The sequence below is a fragment of the Telopea speciosissima genome, chromosome 4 (genome assembly GCF_018873765.1).
Source record: "Telopea speciosissima isolate NSW1024214 ecotype Mountain lineage chromosome 4, Tspe_v1, whole genome shotgun sequence".
Classification (NCBI taxonomy): Eukaryota; Viridiplantae; Streptophyta; class Magnoliopsida; order Proteales; family Proteaceae; genus Telopea; species Telopea speciosissima.
Window position 1 is genome coordinate 62530112 of NC_057919.1, and position 23486 is coordinate 62553597.

The following is a 23486-nucleotide window of genomic DNA, read 5'->3' on the forward strand; positions in this document are numbered from 1 at the left end:
ATCTGTTTAAAAAGGTCCATTTTAACTTAAAATTCTGAGTTAGATTAGGAAAATCCAATAATACTTTTGAAAATTTTAGGTGAACCATTTGTAGCCTAGGCTCATTCATTTACAAATGGAGACTGGAAACTCCAAGATTTGTAACTTTGAAGCTTCTGTATCTGTTTCAACTGTTTAATATCACACTTCCCCCCCCCCCCCTCTCCCTTCTTCCAAAAATAAAAATAAAAATGAGAGGGTTCTCTGAGCAAGCGGCATGGGGCCAGCACATCAATAAGGGGCGACGAAATGGTTTTGCACATAGAGGGAAACAGATTGTGTTATATTTCATACATAGGAGGCAGAGATGTCATTTCATGCAAGGACTTTGTATTTTGGCAGTCCATAATGTATTTGCCTGTAAAGACAACCAATGATTATATGCTCAACTCCTACTCAGGTACTACCATCAAAACATGTTTCCTAGGACAGAGCTGGACGAATATAAGTTCTGTTCATGTAATGAATCCTATATCACAGTGAGAATAAAGCAGAACTGGGAAAAAAAAAGAAGAAAAGAATTCAAAAGTAGAAACTATGATTCGATACAGATGGAGTATAAACCTGGGAGAAACTATGTTCATTACAACACGGCCACAATCGATAATTATGGGTACCAAATTTGTGTATATTGTGGCTCTACAATCAGAGACAACAATCAGAATGCGACCAGTCAACAACGCAAAGCATTACTCCCCTTAGTTGACATAAGAGAATGACACCCTCCAGCTTTGCTGGTCAGAACTGCTTTACAGCATTGTCGATCGATCTTATGGGAAAGGATAAGTATTGAAACTGTCAAATGTTCTTATCTGAAAAACCCGACTTCCTCTGAAGTCACTTCATTTCTTCTTCCTACTACTCAAAAGAACAAAGTTTTGCTCCATCAGATGTGACTAACCTGCCCTGAAACACCATTATTTTCGCCCCTTTATGTTTCATTGATTTCAGCAGCCAAATGCACTGCAGACATTTGGAACGGATAAATTGTTCGTCTCCTTGCATGTAATGGGATAAAAGCATCCAAAAGAGACACTGATCTCCCTGGATTACTGGTAAATACAATGAACACAAGTTCTTGGGCATGCCAACTGGCAGACCACTCTTTCCCAACTTTCTTGCATCTTCATCTGCAACACCCAAATGATGTCACCATCTAACAATATCAATCGTCTTTACACATTAAAACTTCAGGATGATATGTAGGTTTAGTGATCCCTAATAACTCATGAGTCCCATCCTTCTCAGATCCAACCTGGGGCTTGCTAATTGTGTAGGCATCACTGCTACACTCACCATCAACCACCATTGCCACAACCTTGGAATCCACGACTCCAGCTTCAACACCCCAATTTCCAGTAACTCCAACCTTGCCACGGGCTCGTCTGGAAGGCCTTGGAATTGAGGTCTCTCCTGAAAGGGCCTCTGCACCCCTCTTCCTTCGCTTTGTGTTCTGGAACCCACTAGCAAGAGCCTCTAACGCCTTCGTTGTCAATGGCCGGTTTCTTGTGCTCTGCCTCCGGGCATTTACAGTGGGCTGCTGATCAGCATTATTGGTTCTCAATGCCTCGGAATCCTCCGGCTTCTGGCTGTTTTCAGATGGTAACAATGACCTCTTTGGGTCACCCTGGCTGTCTACATTTTCAGTAAAGGGTTCATCCATTTCAAAATCTGGTGGAGCATGGGGTAGATTAAGGTCAAAGTAAGTCCGCGGTTGAGGTTTCTCATTAAGTAGTTCACCAAAACCATTCCCAGTGAGGATCCCTTCACTGCTCTGGTCTGGACTGCCTTTAGCTGAAGAACATGTAGAAGATACCTTATCCAGAGATTGCCCCACTTGAGAAACCATGTTATCACTTGCATGAAGTAAGTTTGACTGGAAAGAAGGTTCCCCTTGTTTTTGTACAGGAGCCACAGAAAAACTGTTCCTACTGCGGCTTGTTTCTGAATGACTACAAGCAGTCAACCTCCGCCTTTTTGTGACGGGGGCATGGTTTGACTGGCTGGGTTTCACCCTCTGGCTGAATTGGCACCTAGTCTTCCTTGGTTGCTTCTCAGTATTGGAGTATGTATTCTCATGGTTGTCTGATAAACCACTGGAGGGACCTGGACCATTAGCAAGCCGGCTGAGTTGGCACTTAGTGTTCCTTGGTTGCTTCTCAATATTGCGATATGAATTCTCATGATTGTCTGATGGCCCATTTGAGGGATCTTGACAGTAAGTTGGCATAACATGCTTAATGCAATTTGATGTGTCAGAATGAGACCCCCTGTTAAACATGACCTTTGAAGGGCTGGAAATATTAGCATCACCTTGATCATGACCCGGGTCTGGATCATCCAAATTCTCCTCAGAGCTATCTCCCTCAGGTTCTCTGGATATTTTAGTTGGGATGGAAGTATTAGTAGTGTCGACAGGTATACTTCTTAGTTCTCTGATTTTCGATGGTCCTTCTCCATGAACCAAACTGGTATCCACAATAGTAAACTTCATGAGGTCTGACTTGCAATTTGAAAGGCGTGGTCGAAGATAACAATGTCGTTGACGATCAGAGAACCCACCTTGATCCAATTTCAACTCCGACTCCCACCTAAATTCTTCCTTGCCTCCACTTGTAACTGCTTCAACCTCAAGCTCCAGAAGCCTTGGGTCTGACGCAACTTTATTCAAGACATCACTGACAGAATCAAAGTATTGGTTTCCTTTCACATGTCTCCTTCTTGAGAATTTCTTAACACCAGGTACAAGGAACACCAAAGCATGCTTGGAACCAGTACACCCATGATTCTTAGGCTGCTCAGAGTGCCACCCTCTTGCTAGTAAACGGGGCCAAACTGCTTCCCAAAAGAGATCATTTGACCGGGCTTTGCTTAACCGGAAGTCTCCTGTTAGAAACTTGATGATTTCCCCAGATGTAAGTGATGAGCATGCCTTGCCGATTGGTATTTCAGGACGAGTAGAAATAACTTGATTGGACTTTAGAGGCTCCATCATGATGCCTGTCAGATCTTGTTTCCCTTTACCAATTCCTACAGCTTCAATAAGGATGTTCATGCCAACTGTAGCCTTTAAGGTGGATACATATTCTTCTAAAGAAATTTTCCCCTCTCCAAATGTCCTAGACACCTGCCAATCGCTCACAACTTAGTTGCAGACAGAAGGGCATAGTATTTTCTGAACAGATAAGAAGCAATAATAGTTGCAGATACAGGTCCAACATTTTCTTAACCAGTCACTATAACAAAAGATTTGGAGACATCTGCAAGTACTAAACTTTATCATCTAAGACCTAACAGAGGAAAAAATTGAGTCCAGAATTTAAATACAGGAGGCTTTAGCAGTGAAAGATGACAAGGATACCACCTCCATGCCAATGTCCATTAATGAAAATACTGGAAGTAGCATCAGATTGTCTCCTACACTCTGTCATATCAAGAACAAATCCGCATACTCATTGGAAAAAGCATATAACAGGATATGCAAATTTCTAACAAGCAACCCAGGTAAGAAGAACACAGTGTTTAAAAAGATAATCCAGTGTAATTTCAGTGTAAATTCTAAGAATTCCTTTTCCTTCATTTTCATTATTACAAAAGATGCAACCATGTAATTTCAAATCCATTTCCTTTCATTGGTGTCCAATATTAATGAGATTAACATGTTATCAATACTTGTTCGATAAGCACCGCAGCAGTTGCTAGACACACTATGTGCATGTACTTGAGTGCATAATATTGATCTGCACATTCTTGGTTCACTATTCTACGTTCCCAAGCTTAGTTCCACACATATGCATGTTCTCAGCATGCAATGTTAACTCCAGATGTTGCAGTGAAAGGCTATTTTACCGGTACATAAGGCTAAAATTGACATCTGTATTGAATCCAGTGAAACAAATCGTATGGAAAGCATTTCTTCAGCAGCTTCTGCTGCACTATGCTTACTTAAGGGTTCTTTGTATCCTATCCAATGGGTATCTGTTCCAGGAACCAGAATACAGAAATTCTCTATTGTTTCCTCAAAAATTGTTAAACATATTCTAATACTTTCAATTAAAGACAAGAATCCTGTCTCTAAAGGAGAATACCAAAACACTTGAATTAATCAGCTACCTTTCTCCATTACTTTGTGCACAAGCCGATAAGAACTGAAATCTTTGCAAGTAACAGTTGAAACTGAACTCAACTGAACCTCATTCCAACTAAAATGGGTTGGCCATACAAATCCTGTTTTTCCATTCAACTCTATAAATCATGCATGTTGCAAATAACAGTTGAAAACAAGACAGGAGTTATAAAATAATCTCTTGAGTAGAACTACCCACATGTGTCTGATGCATGCACAATAGTCGGACAAGTCCAAAAATTCAGAAAATGGATTTTGCTCGTTACATAGGCTACATACTTAAGCATATAAATACCCTTTTTTGCACATTAAATTTCACTCTTTTTAATTTTAGTTTCTAAAATTATTTTTCACCATAATAGTTATTTCTGAAAGAAAAAAAAAGTATTAAAGAAAACTAATTCCATACCCAAAAATGAAATCAACAACTATGATACCTCTAGAAGATCCAAAAGATGAGAACAATACAATAACAATAATGCTGACAAAGTTGATGATGATAAAAGGATCAAGGTAGATAAATTGTGAAATATAAATCTTCACACTTACAGTTTGGACCTTTTATCATATTTCAGTCATGACAAAGACCAGCAACGATACTGGCAAGAAGGAATGATCAGGTGCAAGTTGAAGACTCACATAGGAAGGGCAAGGGGAGGACAAAATGGACATAGAAATGATTACTAATTCCTATTATGAGCGTAGATAGGTCCTATTCATACACATAGCTAGAGTTCTTTCTAATGAGTTGCTGAGTTGCCTATGTGAGGGTAATGTTGTAACTGAGAGAGCATCAACAATCCCGGGGGGACCCCAAGCACCTACCCTTAGCTCTCATTAGCCGCCAGGGACCAAAGAAGATACCTTAATGTCCAGGCAGGGACACAATAGAACCTTGGTGACTTCTCTCCTCGCCTAAAAAAGAGCCTGGTCAGTGAGGCACCAGGGTGCTCTAACAAGATAGCAAGCAAAACCTGTATTATTTACTTGAAAGCTTAGATTAGTAAACCACATGTATCCATAAACGAGAACATGTTAGCCCTAGGCTTTAAGGATGGAAAGGTTTATAATTTGCAGCACAAAGTCGATTGCCCACTGCACATGTGCCCGCTAGTTATATCTCTGTTGGATTTTTCATGATTCTGTTCCTTCAGTAATGGCTACTCACATGAAATGGATTAAAAGAAAAACGAGGTGTTAGTTGGGACAGAAAAAATTAATTTGAAAGACAACCACTTCATAATAATGGACCAACTAGCACTAAGGAGTAGATGAACAAGATGTTGGCCATAGAATTGGAGCATGTGATGGAGTATGTAAGTCTTCTGAGTGTTGGATGACTGACATTACCAATCAAGATTTAAGGGAATTCCTTAACAGAACTACAAGAATAATCATACAATCATCAGAAATCAAAGTCATAACCAAGATAAAGATGTTCTAATGGATGGAAAATTAAGGATTGCCTCCTTATGTGATTTATGAAGGAAATCCTTATGCAGGGAAGACCAATAACAGCATTAGTGAAGAGTTGTCTTGCACAACTTTTAGACTCCAAAAAATGGAAGGTGAATGCGAAAAATGATAGGTCTAAATAGCAGGAAGAGATCTGAGATCTATGCTCTCACAGAAAATACAGACCTAAAAATAGTGGAATAGTTTAAAAGAAAATGTTCTTAGCTAAGCTCAAAAAATTCAAATATGTTTGATGACTACTCTCATGTACACCTGAATCATTTAGTTTGCTTGGGTAGGCCTATTCGAGTTTATTCAAATTAAACCCAGCACCTAAGCCAGGCTGAATATGACCCAGAAGATCATAGCCTCAGCCAAGCCCCTATGGCCCAAATTTTATTCTCAAGCAGAACCCAAAATCCGTGCACTAATAATCAAACGAATGAATCAAGGTGGCACTTAGCAATCCACTATGTTGCACAGATAGGGGCAGGTCTTAGAATCTGACACGGACACAAGGTGTTGGACTCGGCAAGGCCCAAAGAATAGGATTCAGAGACACTAGGGCATAAAGAAATATTATTTTAAATATTATTCAAATTCACAAACAAATGATTTATACTAATTTATTTTTTATGAAAAGATCAACTTATTTATATCCTATCTTTTTCCCCATTATTTTGCCCCTACCAAGTTTAAAGTGGGAAAATCACAGCCTACAACCCAAGCAATCACAGAAAATGAAAATAAACACTTGATCTTAACATGCAAGGTGATTTCCTCTCCACCAACCAAGATTATATTCATAACATTGTCCATCAGCTGAAAACCACAAAGTTCACATCAGCGAATCAAGGAATTAGATATCATGAAGACCTGATGACTCCATCATCTAGATAAGCTATCATCCAGGTATATGACATCTAACTGATGGCATTTATGTCACCTTATCGAGGCTCAAAGCACCAACACACCTCGCACAACCCCAAATAATGGCTATAGAACTACCCAAAGTTGGGACCAATAGCCTACAAAGATCTAGAATAGCAGGTCTCTCAATAACCTACCAAAAGAGCAATATCAGAAACCAGGTCAAAGAATGATCAGATCTGGATGCAACTCTGATCACAAGGGCTATTAGGTGTGACTGTGTGAGGAATGGCTTGCCAAAATTAGAATCGAATCTAACAGTTAGATAGGGAGAAATCTAAAGGTTATCAAAATAGAAAGTGACTAAACTTAGGAACTTAAGGTTGGTAACGGCAGAAAACAGCAACTAAAGTGAAGAAATAGGGAACAAATTAGTAAGTGGGTATAGAAAATAGAAAGTAGCAGAACAGAATTAGGAAACAAGCCAATAAGGTGCTGCCGCAGGTCTTTTAGAAGGCACAACTACAGTTTAAGGGATCGATGGGATGTCATAGAATCAACTACAGCACCAAAAATCTGTCCAAAACTTAACAAGGAACTCAGACAACAGTTAGTGGACAGAATAGTACTCAAGAGAGCTAACAAAATAAGAAAAGTAACATATGTAAGACTGAAAAACAAAATCCGACCTTTTAATGGAAGAAAAAAAGAAGTTAGAAGAGTAGAAGAATAGAAGAAAGGATATGTTAGGCCTCTCACCTAACTGTGGAGAAGGAATCCAACTGACCAAGGTCCTTGGCATCTGACCAAGGTTTCCCTACTGCATCCTACAGTAGATATAGTTCAAGATTTTGCCAAAATTTCGATTCAACAGATGTCGAAACGAAACCTTGAACAAAATCCCAAGAAAAAAGAGTTCGAAATTTCAACGAAAAGTATCGTTTCAGTATTTCGTTTCGACCAAAATAATACATTCCTTTAATAAAAAATATCAAGTTTCGAATGAAATGAATCTGTTAACAATTACAACTTGTACCGTGGGGGTACAATTGGTGTGCACCCCGATAAGGGGAGTGTCCCTATCGGGGCTGGTTTCTTTAATTAGCTTTGGTTTGTTATTTTACTAGTTAGATTAGTTGTTCTTTCCTGTTTTAACTTGGGGTCTTATATTGTAACTACTCAAGGGTTCTTTTTCCTGTATTTGCTCTTTATAAATAGATACTATAGAGGGGATTGCTAGATCTACCGATTGCAAGTTTCTTTAGCAGTCTCTCCCTTCTTCTCTTCCACTTCCTCTCTGGTGGTTGCTGGTTTCTAAGTCTGATATTGTAACATGGTATCAGAGATTTATTAACCAGTTATCACCATTCTTCTCACTGGTTTGATGGTTCTTCATGTACAGTTCTCGGTTTCTGGTTGCAGCAGCCCATGCTGCCTATGTGTTATCCACAGCCCTAGTTGAGAATGATAAGAAGATAAACTAGGGCTCTCTACACTATCTACCTTGCTGACAATGGAGTTTCTGGCCCACTGTGATCAATATATGTGAAGTTTGCTACTATTATCGATTCTGGATATCCCTGTTTTATCGCCATTATCATGCTGGTAGAATTTTTTGTTCCGGCCATCAGATGCTATTCCTCTTTTGAGGGCTATTTAATACTGTTGGAGATGTGCCTTCGATCCAAGTTCCAGAACTGATTTAAGCTCTTGATTTGCTGCTGCTATCTTTCTATTCAACTGCTGGTGATACTCTGTTTTTGGGGTTTTGTTTCTCTCTCCAAGGTGTTCCTTCGATTGCAATTTCAGGTCCATCAGACCTGCTTATCTGCTTCTTCTCCAAATCAACCAATTCTGGGTTTTTAAGGTACTAATTTGTCTTGGTTTGGAGTATACTTACTGCCGATTACTTGCTGCTGTTACTTCTTAGAACCATCCTACTGCTACTTGACTGGGTTCCGGCTATTGTTCCTTGCTGCTGTTGGTTCTGTCCTTGATTCCCATCTTACCCATGTGCATGATGACTGATCCTAAAGTTCCTGTTGGTAATGTACACATTCAAATTACCAGTATAAAACTGAATGATGAATCTAACTACTTGTTATGGGCTCAAGCTGTCCAAATCTACAATCATGCCAAAAGGAAGATGAAATACCTTACTTCTGATCCTCTGTCTGCTGATTTGAAGGATCCTACTGCTATTACTGCCTATGAAGAATGGATGCGTGAAAATTCCACATCCAAAATTTGGTTGTGGAATAGTATGAACCCTGCTATCACAGCCAATGTTATGGTCTAGGATGATAAAAAGAAAGACAGCTTCTCTCAAGAGAAGAATACATCCTGAACCTATGAACTCTATGAGAAGATGTTCAACTTCAAGCAAGGGGATAAGCCATTGAATGAGTATTTCAGCAACTATAAGGGTATTATTGAAGAACTTCAGATCCATCAGCCTCTTACTACTGATTTGAAACAAATGATACATCAACGAGCTGAGTTCCATGCTCCAAAATTTTTAGCTGGCCTTCATCCTGACTACCAGTTTGTTAAAAGTCAACTTCTCACTGGTGAAAAAGTGCCTTTGTTGAATGAAACATTCTCTCGCCTTCAGCGTTTGGTAACTGCACCAAAGGTTGATTCCTCTTATACTCTTCGGGAAGGTTCAGCTTTTCTTGCTAGCAGGGGACGAGGTTCCTCCTTCTCTGGTAGAGGTCGTGGCCAATGGAAAAGTCGTGGTCGTGGACCTAATGGTTGTGGTACTAGTGGACAGCAAACTGACAGGTCTTCTTGACATTGTATTTTTTGCAACAAGCCAACTCATACTGTTGACACATGTTGGGCCAAACATGGTCGACCAGACTGGGAAAATGTGTTAAGCCAATACAGCTATGACTGACAGTTCTATTGAAAGAGTAACCTTTGGTGACATCACACTTGCATCTGCATCTGGGGCATCTTCCACTGTTTATGTGCCTCGAGACAATTATAATAAGATACTAAAGTGTCTACAACAACTTGAGTCATCTACTTCCACTTCCACAGCTACTTCAGCCCACGTAGGTAACTCAACCTTCCTTACCACCACTCCATTGATTATTGATTCTGGGGCATCTTCCCACATGACAAGGAAGTCTGACTTATTTTCTTCCATGTTACCAGTTCAAAATTAATCCTTGCTGATGGCTCCTCCACTTATGTGGCAGGTCATGGAGCGGTATCTCCTACCACTTCCATGACATTGTCATATGTTCTTTATGTTCCGAAGTTACCATTAAGTCTTCTATGTATTAGCCAACTTACTAAGGCACTTAGCTGCTCTGTTGCTTTCTACACTTCTTATTGTGCCTTTCAGGACCTTCAAACAACCTTCAGACAAGGAGGACGATTGGTGGTGGACTTGAGCAGGCTGGATTATACTACTTGATGGCATTGGACCATTGACTGCTGTTGCTACATCTACTAGTGGACCCTCTCCTCTTCAATGACATCTTCTCCTAGGGCATCTATCCTTGTGCAAGCTTTAATTGATGGTTCCGAGTTGTAAATCCATCTCTTGCCTCGAGTGTGAAGCTTGTGAACTTAGCAAACATCAACTGTAGGCGTTTCTTGCTCGTAAGAGTCTAGGAGTCTGTCTTTATTCTATTTAATTCATTCTGATATTTGGGGTCTTTTCGTGTCAGTAATAGATAAGGCTATTCTTAATTTGTTACTTTCGTGGATGATCATTCCCAGTTGACTTAGGTTTATTTGTTGAAAGATCGTTCCGAATTTCTTACTGTTTTTAACTACTTTTATCAAGAAATAAAAAACTCAATTTGATGTTCCCATTAAAATTTTCAGATTTGATAATGCCATTGAATATACTCAGCGGGAAATTTCCGAGTTTTGTTTAGCTCATGGTATGATTCATCAAACAAGTTGTTCGGATACCCCACAACAAAATGGAGTAGCCAAACATAAAAATAGACACTTGTTGGAAATTGCTCGCTCACTTATGATTCATATGCATGTTCCTAAACAGTATTAGTGCGATGTCGTCCTCACTGCGAGTTATTTAACTAATAGGATGCCCTCCTCAAGTTCTAGTTAATCAATCACCTTTTTCTATTTTATACCGTCATGCTCCCGTGTTTACTTTTTCATCATGGGTCTTTGGTTGTGTGTGTGTTATTCATGTTTTACAACCTCACATTGACAAATTATCTCCCCAGGCAGTCAAATGAATTTTTTTTTGTTATTCTAGAACTCAAAAAGGATTCAAATTCTATGATCCTATTTATCAGCGACAATTTGTTAGTGCTGATGTCACCTTCTTTGAGAGTACATCTTATTATTCCATGCCACCTACATTCTCAGTTAATACTGATTGTTCTCCGCCTATTCCTGTACTTATTCCCTTTGATGATGCTCCACTACAGGTATATCAGCAGCGCTAGAAGACCATGCCATCCACCTCAGCTCCAGTGCCTGCTCAGCCCACCATACAATCTGATCTTGTTATTGAGGTTCCTACCAACCAACCAATTGCACTTTGGAAAAGTACTCTATCTTACACTAACAAATATTTGACTGCCTATCCTATAGAAAGCTATGTGTCTGTATCTCATCTTCCATCTTCCTTCCATAGTTTTGCTCTTTCATTGCCTATTGATTCTATTCCTAAGAATCATCATGAACTCTAGTGGATGCTCTGTTGTCTAGACAGACATGAACTCTAGTGGATTTGCCCCCAGGAAAAGATTTGGTTTGTTGTCGATGGGTCTACACAATAAAGTACAACCCGGATGACTCTGTTGAACGTCTCAAGGCTCGGTTGGTAGCGAAGGGATATACTCAGACTTTTGGTGTAGACTATTATTTGAATCCTTTTCTCCTGTTGCCCACCATAATTTTGTTTGTGTACTAATATTATTGTCTTTGAATTTAGATTGGCCTTTGTATCAGATGGTCATCAAGAATGCATTTTTCTATGGTGATTTATAGGAGGAGGCCTATATGGAGCAGCCTCCCAGGTATGTTGCTTAGGGAGAATTCAGCCAAAGCTACACAAAGCTATCTATGGGTTAAAACAGTCACCTAGAGTGTGGTTTGACAAATTCAATTCTATTGTTACTCATTGTGGTTTTTCCCAATGTTACTCTTACCACTTTGTGTTTATCCAACGCTAAGTCTCGAAGGTGGTTGTTCTTGTTGTCTATGTAGATGACACTATTATATCTGGGGATGATCATGGAACAAGAACTCGCCGAGATCTCGGTAATATCTCGGTTTATTAAAAAACCGAGAAGAGATGCTAGGCGAAATGAGAAGATTGCATTGTCTCGTCGAGTGGTTCGAGATCTCGGTGGTCTTGGTCATCTCAAAGGGAAACTTTGGTATACAGACATTTATGCCAGAAACCAAGATAGACAACTATTTATGCCAGAAACCAAGACAAACACTTATTTATGCCCAATATCATTTAAGTAAATGATTTCATTTACTTAAGATATTATTCATAAATAAGCAAATACCCCCTATTTGAATCCAATAAAAATAGATAAAAAATCAAATTCCATAACGATAAAAAGTCAACCCCCTAGTTCAAGAACACAAATTGGATTTTCGGCGGTAGGTGCAATTTTCGACTTTTAAATGCTAGGGTTTTTCTCAAATCTAAAAAGTTCATAAATCTTAATATGATAAAACATTGCTAAAAACCAAAAGTGTGGTAAAATATTCATTTGTTTTGATGTCTAAAAAAATATTCATTCAGAGTGATTTTGACCGTGAATAGAAAGCTTTCAAACAAATCTAAGATTGCTTAAATCTGATTTATATTGAAGGAGTTATGTTTCTGTTAAACTTAATTTGGCGTGCATGAATGTTGTCAAAATCGCTCTGAATGAAAATATTTTTATCAATTAATCACATCCGAAATTTGAGACGTCTAGTGGTGAAGATTTTGAAGATAAACACCGGTACAAGAGACTCGTCGAGAAGCTTATTTATCTCAATGTAACTCAACCAAAGATTTCATTTGTTATTTGTGTTGCAAGTCAGTTTATGCAATCACCAAAGAAGGCTCACTTGGGAGAGAGCTTGTCGCATATTAAAGTATCTAAAAAGGGGCTTCAGGAAAGGGCTCATTTATCATCCTCATCAGAGTCTTGATCTGGTAGGATTTTCTAATGCTGACTAGGCTGGTTCTGATGGTGATAGGAGGTCTACCACAGGGTTTTGCACGTTTGTTGGTGGTAATTTAGTCACCTAGAGAAGCAAGAAACAAACAACTATGACTAGGTCCAGTGTTGAGGCTAAATATTGACCTATGGCTCATACTACAGCTGAATTGATGTGGCTGAAATCATTGCTCCAAGAGTTGGGTTTTCCATTCACTTCACCTATTAAGATGTTTTGTGATAACCGTGCTGCTATCTGCATTGTCAGTAATCCAATGTTTTATGAGAGAATCAAGCACATTGAAGTCAACTGTCATTTGTAAGGAATGTCATCATGACATGAACAAGCTGATTGTTACACCATTTGTTTCTTCTTTTGATCAACTGAGGGATGTCTTCACCAAACCTCTGTTTGGTCCTGCATTCTGGAAAGTCTGTTCCAAGCTGGGCATGGGTGCCTTGTATGCTCCAGCTTGAGGGGGAGTGTTAACGATTACAACTTGTACCGTGGGGGTACAATTGGTGTGTACCACGATAGGGGGAGTGTCCCTATTGTGGCTGGTTTCTTTAATTAGCTTTGGTTTGTTATTTTACTAGTTAGATTAGTTGTACTTTCCTATTTTAACTAGGAGTCTTATATTGTAACTACTCAAGGGTTCTTTTCCTTGTATTTGCTCTTTATAAATAGATACTATGAGGGGACTGCTAGATCTACTGATTGCTAGTTTCTTTAGCAGTCTCTCCCTTCTTCTCTTCCACTTTCTCTCTAGTGGTTGCTGGTTTGTAAGTCTGATATTGTAACAGGATCGAAATTTTGAACCATTTCGTTCATTTCGCTGGTTTCAGAGAAAACTTGGGTTTTGTTATATTTGGCCAAATCACTCCCACATAAGCGTGGAGCAAGTAGTTGAATAGTAGTGGAACGCATCGGAATCGAAGTTTTGCTGCATTTGTGGTAGATTTGTGAAAGATTCAAAGTTGAAGATATATCACTGCCTAGAACTTGACGTGGTACTAGGACTCTAGGATGGGCAGAGGGTGACTTGCTTGTATTATTGACTCCTATATCTTTGACTCTTTGCAATGAATCATGCATAACATTTGATGGTCAATAATTTTATGTCTATTCATTCCTTGTGCATATTCTAGTTGTTTTAATTGAATTATGTGTTCTAGTACTGAATTTTGTGTGGAACAAGTCATATTAGAAAATGTATACAGCGTACAACGTATACTACCAACCTAGGGTCCAAAGTCAAACTATGTTTAGAGGACCTAAAATTGGGTTCACTATAAGTTTTAGGACCTAATTTGGCCATTTGGGCCTCGAAACCAACCACCGAAACCTGAAACTTTTACAGTAGAACAGTTCTGAATCCCACAGAATCATGTTTCATCTCTCACAGAACTCACAAGCTCAGGCTAAATTATTTCTCAAATCGTTCAGGTAGTGTGATCCCTTACTCTTTATTTATAACTTCAATGAAATAAGGAAAATAGGAAACCCCCCATGAATGGAAGAACCTAAGTTTTCCAGAAAATATAAACTCTTCTAGAACCTAACAAAATAGAAACTATGGCTGGATTGTAGCATATCTATCCAACCCTTCTAGAAACAGTACTAAAATAAAAAATACAACTTATTAAAATAGAAACTAACGCTAATCCCGTGTAGGCTTTAAATCCCTCATATTTGGTCTTATAGATTGGCCTATTATACTAGTAAATACAAAAATACTAAGCCCATGGCCCATATAACCCATTGGACACTCAAAATTAAACATATTGGTCCCTTCTTAACCCAGTCCAATGGCCTGATTTGTTGTGGCCTTCTTGTTCTTCTGAACTGCATCACCAACCCCCTCCCCCCAATAAAAAGAAGAAAAAGTTTAAGTACGACCCAAAGGATGTCACTCAGCTTCTATTCTTGTCAAAGAATAGAAGGCAACCCCCGTGACATCTTGATCTTCTCCATGTTCAACACAAAGATCTGTGCAATGTAATTCATTAAGAAAAATATCAAGACCTAGCTGGCACTCTCTATGTTTTATTAATATTGTGATGAGCCACCAACAAAATAATAACAATGACAGTAATAATTAAACCAATAAATCATCTAATTCCCCAGACACTTGAGAACCATTCGACTTTCCATGTAAAAGAGGACAAGGGCATGGGTACGGGTATTGGAATATGTGTCCAACACCAATAGTCGGACATTTAGACATGGCTGCGAAGGAGAATATTAACATTCCCCAACACATTTTAGTCGAGTCCCTGTACCCATACCCAATTTTGAACACACACCCCATATCCTAAGTTTTGGGAGTCGGGTGATCTGATTCCTGGACACATACCATACCTGAACCCATAACCAAACCTCCATAACAATGCTTGTGTACCTTCATTTGGCTTATGGTCCACACCTTGCCCAGACATGCTCATTCCTCAGCTTATAAGTATGCGTCTTAGCTACTATAGAATTTAAGAAAGAAAAAAAAATCCCATACTTCCCCTATCATGGAATATAAAGACCAGGCCATCATGTATCAAAACACTACAGAACTACTTGATAGAGGAATTATATGCCCAAATTTCAGCAGTAAAGAATACTATGACATAACTAATATACAAAAGGATATCAAAAAGTCAAAAAGCCTGGATAAGGACATGCAATGTAATTGTACACTGACATATTAAGGAGAAAAAAAGTTGATTAACATGTAAACCCTAATTTCCAAATATAAATTTCATCATATTATATACACATATATCTCATTAGACACCAACTTATTCTGATCAGAAAAATTCTAAAAATAAAGGTTCAAATTGAATACTTAAAAACTATATTATGTATACCTCCAGCAAAGTATTCTGGCATTCCTCTGACGCATGAGGAAGCAAGCGTGACAACAATTCTTGTTGCCTCAATCCAGTAAAAATTCTTTGCCCATGTATACACCTTCTGCTTCTTATCTTCCTGCACTCTACCCATTTACGATGCCCATCAGACCCATAAAACTCCCCATAATAGAAAGATAGTATATCCCCCATCTCTTTACTCTCCATAAATCTTTTCACCTGAATAAGATTCTTTCCAAAGACATATAGACCAAGGATAAAACTCTCCTTCTCAATGTCACTCCAGGATCCACCTAAAGAGCCCGGAACTGGACAATAAGTTCTGCCTCCACGCATCTGAACCAGGTTAGATTTCCTTTCTTGGACCATAGGCAACACCACATCCATCTGCTTGCTTACCACCACAGAAGACTCAAGGCTTTCTGATGGCCCGACTCCTTTTCCATATTTTGGAGCAACATCCAAAGATTCAAGTTTCAAATCTCCATTATTTGAAATAATCTGGTCCTCTTTGTTATTTTCAGACTCTACTAACCCATTTCGGTCCATTGCGTCATCTGGATCACTGAGATGTTCCAGCGATTCACATTTATCATTAGCAAGATCATCATGGACCCACATAATAGGGATGGGTAATCCCATTATAAAAGAATTGGTAATGTCAACCATGTCTTGTGCATCAGTTGGATTCTTTAGAAGCTGAATACGGTCAGATTCTTCTATCAGTGGTAGAATTTCCAGCTGATACTGATCCCCAATTCGAGGAAGCACCTGTGGATCTCCAACGATACCACTTATTTCTGGAGAACCTGGTGCAAGTAACTGGTCGGGAGATGTTTTTTCTATGCATTCAAGGTTCAGTTCAGCTGAATCCATCTGCTAAAAGAGAAAAAAAAAAAAAATTAAAACCAATAAATGTAAGCAAATCATCTGTCATACATATGAATCTACTACTTTAAATACCATTCAAAACAGATAAAATCATTTGCAACTCATGACCGGGTAGTAGATGAAATTACTTAAACTAAATAATGAATTAAGTTAAGCATAGCTTAAGCAAGCTTACATTAACAAAATGAATAAGCTTTAAAAAATGAAAATCCTGGGCTCACAAAACCCTGTTTAGAGACTGACATACTGACCTGCTTGGCCTACCAAAATATTGCAATATGCATGTAGGTGCAAAACAGACCACTTGGAACTCTAAAAATGGAGAAACAAAATGTTTGACTGACGTGCCAATAAGAGGAATGACAAAAATAACACATGAAAGTACATTTTTGGTACTAAATAACTAATGTGTCAAAAGCTAAGTGATGATTCCATTGATATGAATCTTTAGAATGCTCTCTACATTATCATAAGGTAGCAATCAAGCTTGAGGTTTACAAACATAAATTTAAGGATGTGGTTCTCAGCAGTAGATAATGCGTTAGCATTTCTGCTCATAGTTCACATTGAATGTAGTGAAATTAAGGCAAACACAGTTTGCAACAGAATCACCTCTGTGATATGCACAAAAAAAGTCATTTATTTTCCTTGAAATTTCCTTCCCACAACTAACTGTTAAAGTGATAAGTCACCAAGTAAAATTTAATCTATACAAATTAGATTTCAAGTAGATTCCAAACAAACCCTAAAAGTACTAAAATGACATTCCAAGCAAACCACTTCAGGATGATAGATAGTTCAGCTCCCCAACATTGATTCTAGAGACAAACAAATAAACATTCTTTCTGGACATAATAAATCCAAATAGATGGATGGCCTTTCCCAAATGCCACTAGAAATGTGTGAATGTAGAGTTCAGATATTTTACTACAGCAGAAAACAGTGACTAGATAGTCCGGAAGGAACAACAAACAGTAACTATGTATCAGTTTTCAAACAGGAAAACACCAAAACCTAAAACAAGTGCACAAAGATCCTCTAACATGAGAACTCAGGTTTAATGGCTTTTCTTCTTTCTATGGTTCAAAAATTAAAACCATAAATATTCCATTACCGAAGAGAGCCACGAGAATTTAAGCAGGTAGTTTCTCATAATCAAGAACACACACAAGCGACCTCATTGAGCCAATCAGGCAAACCCAATTAGCCATAAATATGCCAGTATGGGAAACAAAAAGATTTTCTTGCATACCACCAAAGAAGAGCCCAATCCAGGAGAAAATGCTCTTGAAGAACAAATTAAAACAAACATTTATTTGATCAGAAATCCCAATATTTGGGTATGCAAATCAGAGGGAAGACTCCACTTTAACACCACAAACAATGTGGGCAAACATTCAAAGGGTTAAAAGTTAAAAAACTCACTAAACTCAGAAACCAGATTCCTACGAAACTAACCAGCACCAGCAAAAAACACATAAAAGCAGAGCCTCAAAATCAGAAACCGGGTACATAATGACAACGAATCCCAGATCCATTTCCGAACTCGAAGCAACATCTGACGCTAGCCCGCATACAACCATCTCAAAAGAACATCAAGAAACAGAAGAAAAAAGACCAAATTGGAAAGAAACCCAGAAACCCAATTGTGTTAAACTCTAGAAACTGAACTCCATATTATCAACCACTCAAACAACGCTCAAACTAAGCAAACTGTACAAGCATCACGAACCCAGCATTCATAATGAGAATTCCCATATGATCCCATCGAATTCAACTTATTCCAAAACTAAAAAAACCATAAGAACAGCAAGAGAAGTACATTAAATCGTCTCACAAGAAGAACAAAACATACAGAGAGGAATGATAGAGAAGATTTCCTAACCTCCATGGAAGAGCTTAAACGTCAAAACCCACGTTAAAACGAAAGCCTGCGCAAATGGGTCTTCATGGTTATATATCGATTGACCTCGATTGTCAACTTCTTCACGAAAAATGACGAATACAATAACATAAAACAAAGCACAGCAGACACATACACACCACAAGAATAAACCAGACAGATAGAAAGAAAAGAATATATATATATATATATAGAGAGAGAGAGAGAGAGAGACAAGGACATAGTAAAGGATGTTTACCTGCTTTAAAAGAGCTGAGCTTTCATGGCTAACGAAGGCAAAGAAGAAGATAAAAAGAGAGGGAAGGCCAAGGGAAGGACAACTAAACCAAAGTCGTGTTCTCCCTCTGGCCTAGACTACAGAGAGAGAGAAGGGCTAGAGAGAGAAAATAATAACATACGAGTTTTTAGCAAGGGAGGGGGGATTTAAAACACAGAGACAGAGCAGTGTAGAAGAAAAAAAAATAAAAAAATTTACGCTGGTTTGGAAGAATTTCTAGTTTCGTAAGCAGGTTCCATGCCATTTTCTGACCATATTACCCTTATTATCTGAGATTTTGAAATTTCATTAATCGAAGGAAAATTTTTTTTATCAAAATAATTACGATATAAACGAAAAAGGGGAAAAAACATGGAATTTAATCCTGACCGTTCAGATTCAGAATAGGGTGGTCCATTCGATTGTCAGAACTCAGAATCTGTTAAAAGTTTGGGCTTTAATCTACGGCTACAACCATCTGATTCTGATGTCCTAATCCATCGTTTTCCATGATGGAGCCCACCGGATGATGAGATAAAGTTTAAAACCCCAGAATCGGGATCGGATCGGATCGGTCCGACCGATTTCAATTCAGATTGGATCAGGATCAGTCAAAATCGGCCCAAATATGCCCTAATCCTAATTTTTTAAAGGGATCGGTCAAACCGGATCAACATAAACTAAGATCGGCCTCAACCAATTTCAATCCAAATATTCCGATTTTTAAAACTTTATCATCGCATGATCTTGAATTTTGACAATATCATGTTGTGTATCCTTTGCACCAGTGTAGGGCCAATGAGAACGCACATATGAGCATCCAACAGGGATAGAATTTTTCATTTCACTAGAGATAGGTCAATCATTTCATTATAGGCACCATGCAGCCTGAAAGTATTTTTTTTTTCCTGGAACTGGAGGTATCCGACCTCTGGCCGACTAATTCCCCCCAGGGCTCATGCACGACCTTGCAACACACACGAACCGAGAGATACTGGGCCCCCATGTTCACCAGGGAGTTTCCTCTCAACCGAGTGGCCCTAAGAGAGGAGGCAGAGTCGAACTCAGGAGTCCTCAGGACATTCAGCCTTCTTTTAACTTTTGAAAAAAAATTTACCCAAAGAAGAAAAAAAACTTTTGAAAAAATTAAAAATAATAATAATGGGAAAGACCCATGCAGAAATATGAAAATAATGCAGGGCATTTCAGTCATATAAAAAGCATTGAGTGAAGGTATCTTTTCGAGTTTTGATTAGGGTAGTTAAAATTATAATATGGCTGATAATCCCGATATATACATGTGCTTTCCGTGAATATAATTTGGCAGGGAAGGCAGTTATCCGATGCTCCCATGAGAAATACGGCGGGCCAGGGTTGGTTTTATAGGACAAAATCACCGTTCAAATAGGATCATACGGCTATTATTGTATCTTGAATTGTAGCGTTGACTAGACTCTGTACTGTCTTTACTATGTGCCAATAATCCAACGGTGAAGGATTCTGTGTACGGCCTTTGTTTACTTGCGAAGCACTATAAAATCTACTCCTCTAGACCCTTAAGCCTTCAACCGACGGATAATGATAGTTACGGATGTCGTAGCCGCAGATTGGGCTTGCCAGTTGCCACGGTGACCCAAAGGGCAAAAACGTAGTTTTGCCACGTGTAGGGTTTGGATAATCAATGTGGGTCCCACATACTGGTATCTGAAAACATGAGGAACGGTGTAAAGAGACAGTTGTGAGCCGTCGGTTTGCCAGTCAAGACTCTGGAATTGGCGTTACCTACGGAAGTACGCTACAGCTCACAGCAGCATAGGAAACTTGTGCAGACCGACAAGTGGACTTGTCAACGATATCTGCCATGCAAATTGCAACATTGCAATATCGCAATACCATTTTACGGGTTATACGTTTATAGACCAAAGTCTAGTGCTAACGCAAAGCCTTGATTTTAACTTGTGATATCAATTTCAAACAAATCAGACCAGTAATGTCAAGGAATCAAATTCAACAATGAAACGGTTGAAACCCATAAAAGAAATCCTATTCGATTATTCGAAGTAGACTCTATCAAGTGTTCAACAGAATTTGAAATTGAAGACAAAATTATGAAAGAAAAAATTTTTAATTGAATAATCTTGTGGACAGAATTGAAATAATCATCACCAACTATCAAAATTAAACGGTCCTAATAAGATTAGGTTATTGTAATTAATCCATAAATTCTGAAATTGAAAAACATAAACTGGTAGAAGACAAGATGAAACACAGCCACACAAGGGAGGGGAAGTTTACAAGGTAAAGGGTCGGGCTGTAACCGAGCGGGCTAGGTCGGGCCTAAAATCGATCAGTCTAGTCGGGTATCTGACGGACTAGGACCCCACATCGGGACTGCTCGATTACTAAACATGCCGGGCTTGAGCCTGACACGTTTAGTAAACAGACTGGGCTGGCCGGGCTTGGTTGGATATGTCGGGCCGGGACTGGAATTGACACCCCTTGTTCCAACTGCAAAGGATTTCAAGCCTCAATAGCCTGCTCTCCTTGACTTGAATGTCCTCTCACTGTGGTTTTGAGCTTATTGATGTTGAAAGTAGGTCTTGGAAAACAGAGTTGTTGGATCAATGGTTCTCTCCATCTGACAGTGAAGGCATCAAGAAGATTAAACTTGGTATTATTCCTCGAGATTACTATCAAGTTTGGGGTGGTACTAGGAATGGGATCTTTACAGTTAAATCGGCATATCATATATTATCCAACCAACTTGAGATATCAAAGTTAGTAGGGCTTCCACATATCGCCATTCTATGAGAGCTAACATACCTGCACAGGTATGGAAACTTTATTTGGAAATGCAAAACTTTGCCTAAAATCCAATCCTTTTTACGGAAGATGTGTACAAACGGGCTCGCTTATAGAAGGTCTTCGTATTCGTCAAGTTCCTACTAATCCCTCTTGCCCTAGATGTGGAGCAAAAATGGAGTTCATTGATCATATTATTTTGCATTGTCAGTGTGTGAAGACCATCTGGTTTGGTTCTTCTTTATCTCATAGAATCCGAGATAATGAAGATCTCCTCATCCATTCCTGGATCTAGTATTGGTGTAACCTCAGCAAACTTGATAAGATCAGAGTTGAGAAGAGTTTTGTTCTTTGTTCATTCATATGTTGGTCGCTTTGGCTCTCAAGGAATGACTTGATTTTTAACAAAGTCAACAAATCTCCAATGGAGGTTATCGATATGGCTGAAGCTTATAATAGAGAATTTTGCAGCGCTCATAATCACAATGGTGGGCATCATCCTAGACCAAACTCTTGGGCTGATATTCCATCTCACACCTGCAGGTCTAATCCCCCTCAAGGTATGGTGAAGATCAATTGTAATGCCTCACTTAATAAAGGAAACTCCTTTGGTGGTTTGGGCTACATCACCAGGGACCAATCTGGCTCCATTATTCAAGCTGTCTCAAAGCCTATTCATATGATTATTAATTTTCAAGAAATAGTTTCTTGCTTAATTACTCCCTCCCTAATTAACTGCTACCATCCAATTGATTTGCTAATTAATTTTTGGGAAGTTTTCATCCCATGCATCGATGGATGACCAATCAGAAGAATCAGGTCCAGGTAGGCTAAGATGGAGGAAATCTGTGCGAATTTGCAGAGATAAGGATTCGGTTGAGGGTAGGATTTTTTGACAACATAGAAATAGAAGCCCCTCTTGGTGGAATTAGAATCGTTGTCAACCCAGAACATGACGATCATGGCATCCTACTGAAGATTTCTTCTCCTCACGAAATCCGGAATCAACCACAGCCCAAGCTTGTAAGAATTGCTGTTCTCCCACATTTTGAAACTCAACCAATGTTGTGTATTCGTGTCCAAGTCCTTCACATGCACCATCAGTCCTCTTCCTCCATCTCCCCCTTCCACTTCATAGAATTCCCAGGGATGAAGCAAGGGCAACACATGCTTCCTCACCTCTGCCCCTGGCAATATCAACCTGCTTAGATTATTAAGATCACTTTTCATCAGCTTCTTCTTCACAAGTCCAACTGATGTATCCCCAGTCCAAAACTTCAGCTTCACTAATGGATCATTCTTTTCTCCTAGCTTTCTTTTCACTACTTTCTCTCTCTCATAAACTTCTATTTCTGCTTGCTTTCTCTTCACTACCATTGCTCTCTCAAAAACACAATTATACTGACCATAAGCTACAATACTGAAATTAAACTACTAATAGAGAATGACCGCATATTTGAAATGGGAGGGAATGAGTTAGTAAGTTGTTTAATAACTCTCTTAGAAATCACAAAGGTGTTGCACTCACTCTCAGAAATACTCAGAGATTTAGAAAGCTATGCTCAACAATTCAAAAAGACGAAGTAAGGAAAAGAATACTCAATCTAATAAAACACAAAGGAAGAGAAAAGGGAGAGTAGTCTTCAATATAAAGTATAAACTCTAGGCTACCACAAATGAGATATTTATAGTATGTGTACCTCATGTATGTATATGACTATATAGTTATAAATAAGGTGGGCCCACAACCTCATCACACCGGCTCAGTCTGGCCCAATGTGCATGTGTGTTTGTGTGAAAAAGCACTTGGTTGGCATCTAAGACCCAACCCTAGACATCCCCAAAGTGAGATATTTCTCATTTAGAACCATTATTTTTTATAGTTCCCATAAGGATATATAAACTTAGAGAAATTGTTGGGCATGTCGCTGGACTGCCCTACCATGGGCTTGTCTCTCTCCACCTCCAGTGAAATGACACCCTTGCCCAACTCATCTCGCACCTCTCACTGGTGCATGTCGCTAGCTTGCAAAAAGCGCACAATATGTGGGCCCTACCCTCACCATAAATTTAGTAGAGTTTCTCCCACCTTTCATGTAGAACTAAATAATTAAAAGA

The 23486-nt window shown here is 38.9% G+C and overlaps 2 protein-coding genes across 4 annotated transcripts; both read right to left on the reverse strand.

Moving 5' to 3' along the window:
- Positions 1 to 421: 421 nt before the first annotated feature.
- LOC122660376 lies at positions 422 to 18753 on the reverse strand. Of its 3 annotated transcripts, XM_043855657.1 has the most exons (5): positions 18549 to 18753; positions 18293 to 18338; positions 15514 to 16395; positions 1274 to 3166; positions 422 to 1243 (listed from the first exon to the last, which is right to left on the reverse strand). In XM_043855657.1, exons 2-5 carry the CDS (start codon positions 18296 to 18298, stop codon positions 1205 to 1207), a joined length of 2820 nt encoding a protein of 939 aa, XP_043711592.1. In that variant the 5' UTR covers positions 18299 to 18338; positions 18549 to 18753; the 3' UTR covers positions 422 to 1204. The 3 variants fall into 3 exon arrangements, with proteins under 3 accessions (XP_043711592.1, XP_043711591.1, XP_043711589.1); XM_043855656.1 differs by having other exon boundaries at positions 422 to 3166; positions 15514 to 16392; XM_043855654.1 differs by having other exon boundaries at positions 422 to 3166.
- Positions 18754 to 22337: 3584 nt separating this feature from the next.
- On the reverse strand, positions 22338 to 22745 carry LOC122659518. Its single transcript, XM_043854620.1, has one exon. The coding sequence runs from the start codon at positions 22743 to 22745 to the stop codon at positions 22338 to 22340; it is 408 nt and encodes a 135-aa protein (XP_043710555.1).
- Positions 22746 to 23486: the final 741 nt, after the last annotated feature.

Coding starts and splice junctions, on each gene's coding strand:
- LOC122660376 (XM_043855654.1), bottom strand. Junction 3,167..15,513: donor GCCAGAATACTTTGCTGGAG/GTATACATAATA, acceptor AGCGATTGGCAG/GTGTCTAGGACATTTGGAGA.
- LOC122659518 (XM_043854620.1), bottom strand. CDS start 22,745: ATGGTAGTGAAGAGAAAGCAAGCAGAAATAGAAGTTTATGAGAGAGAG.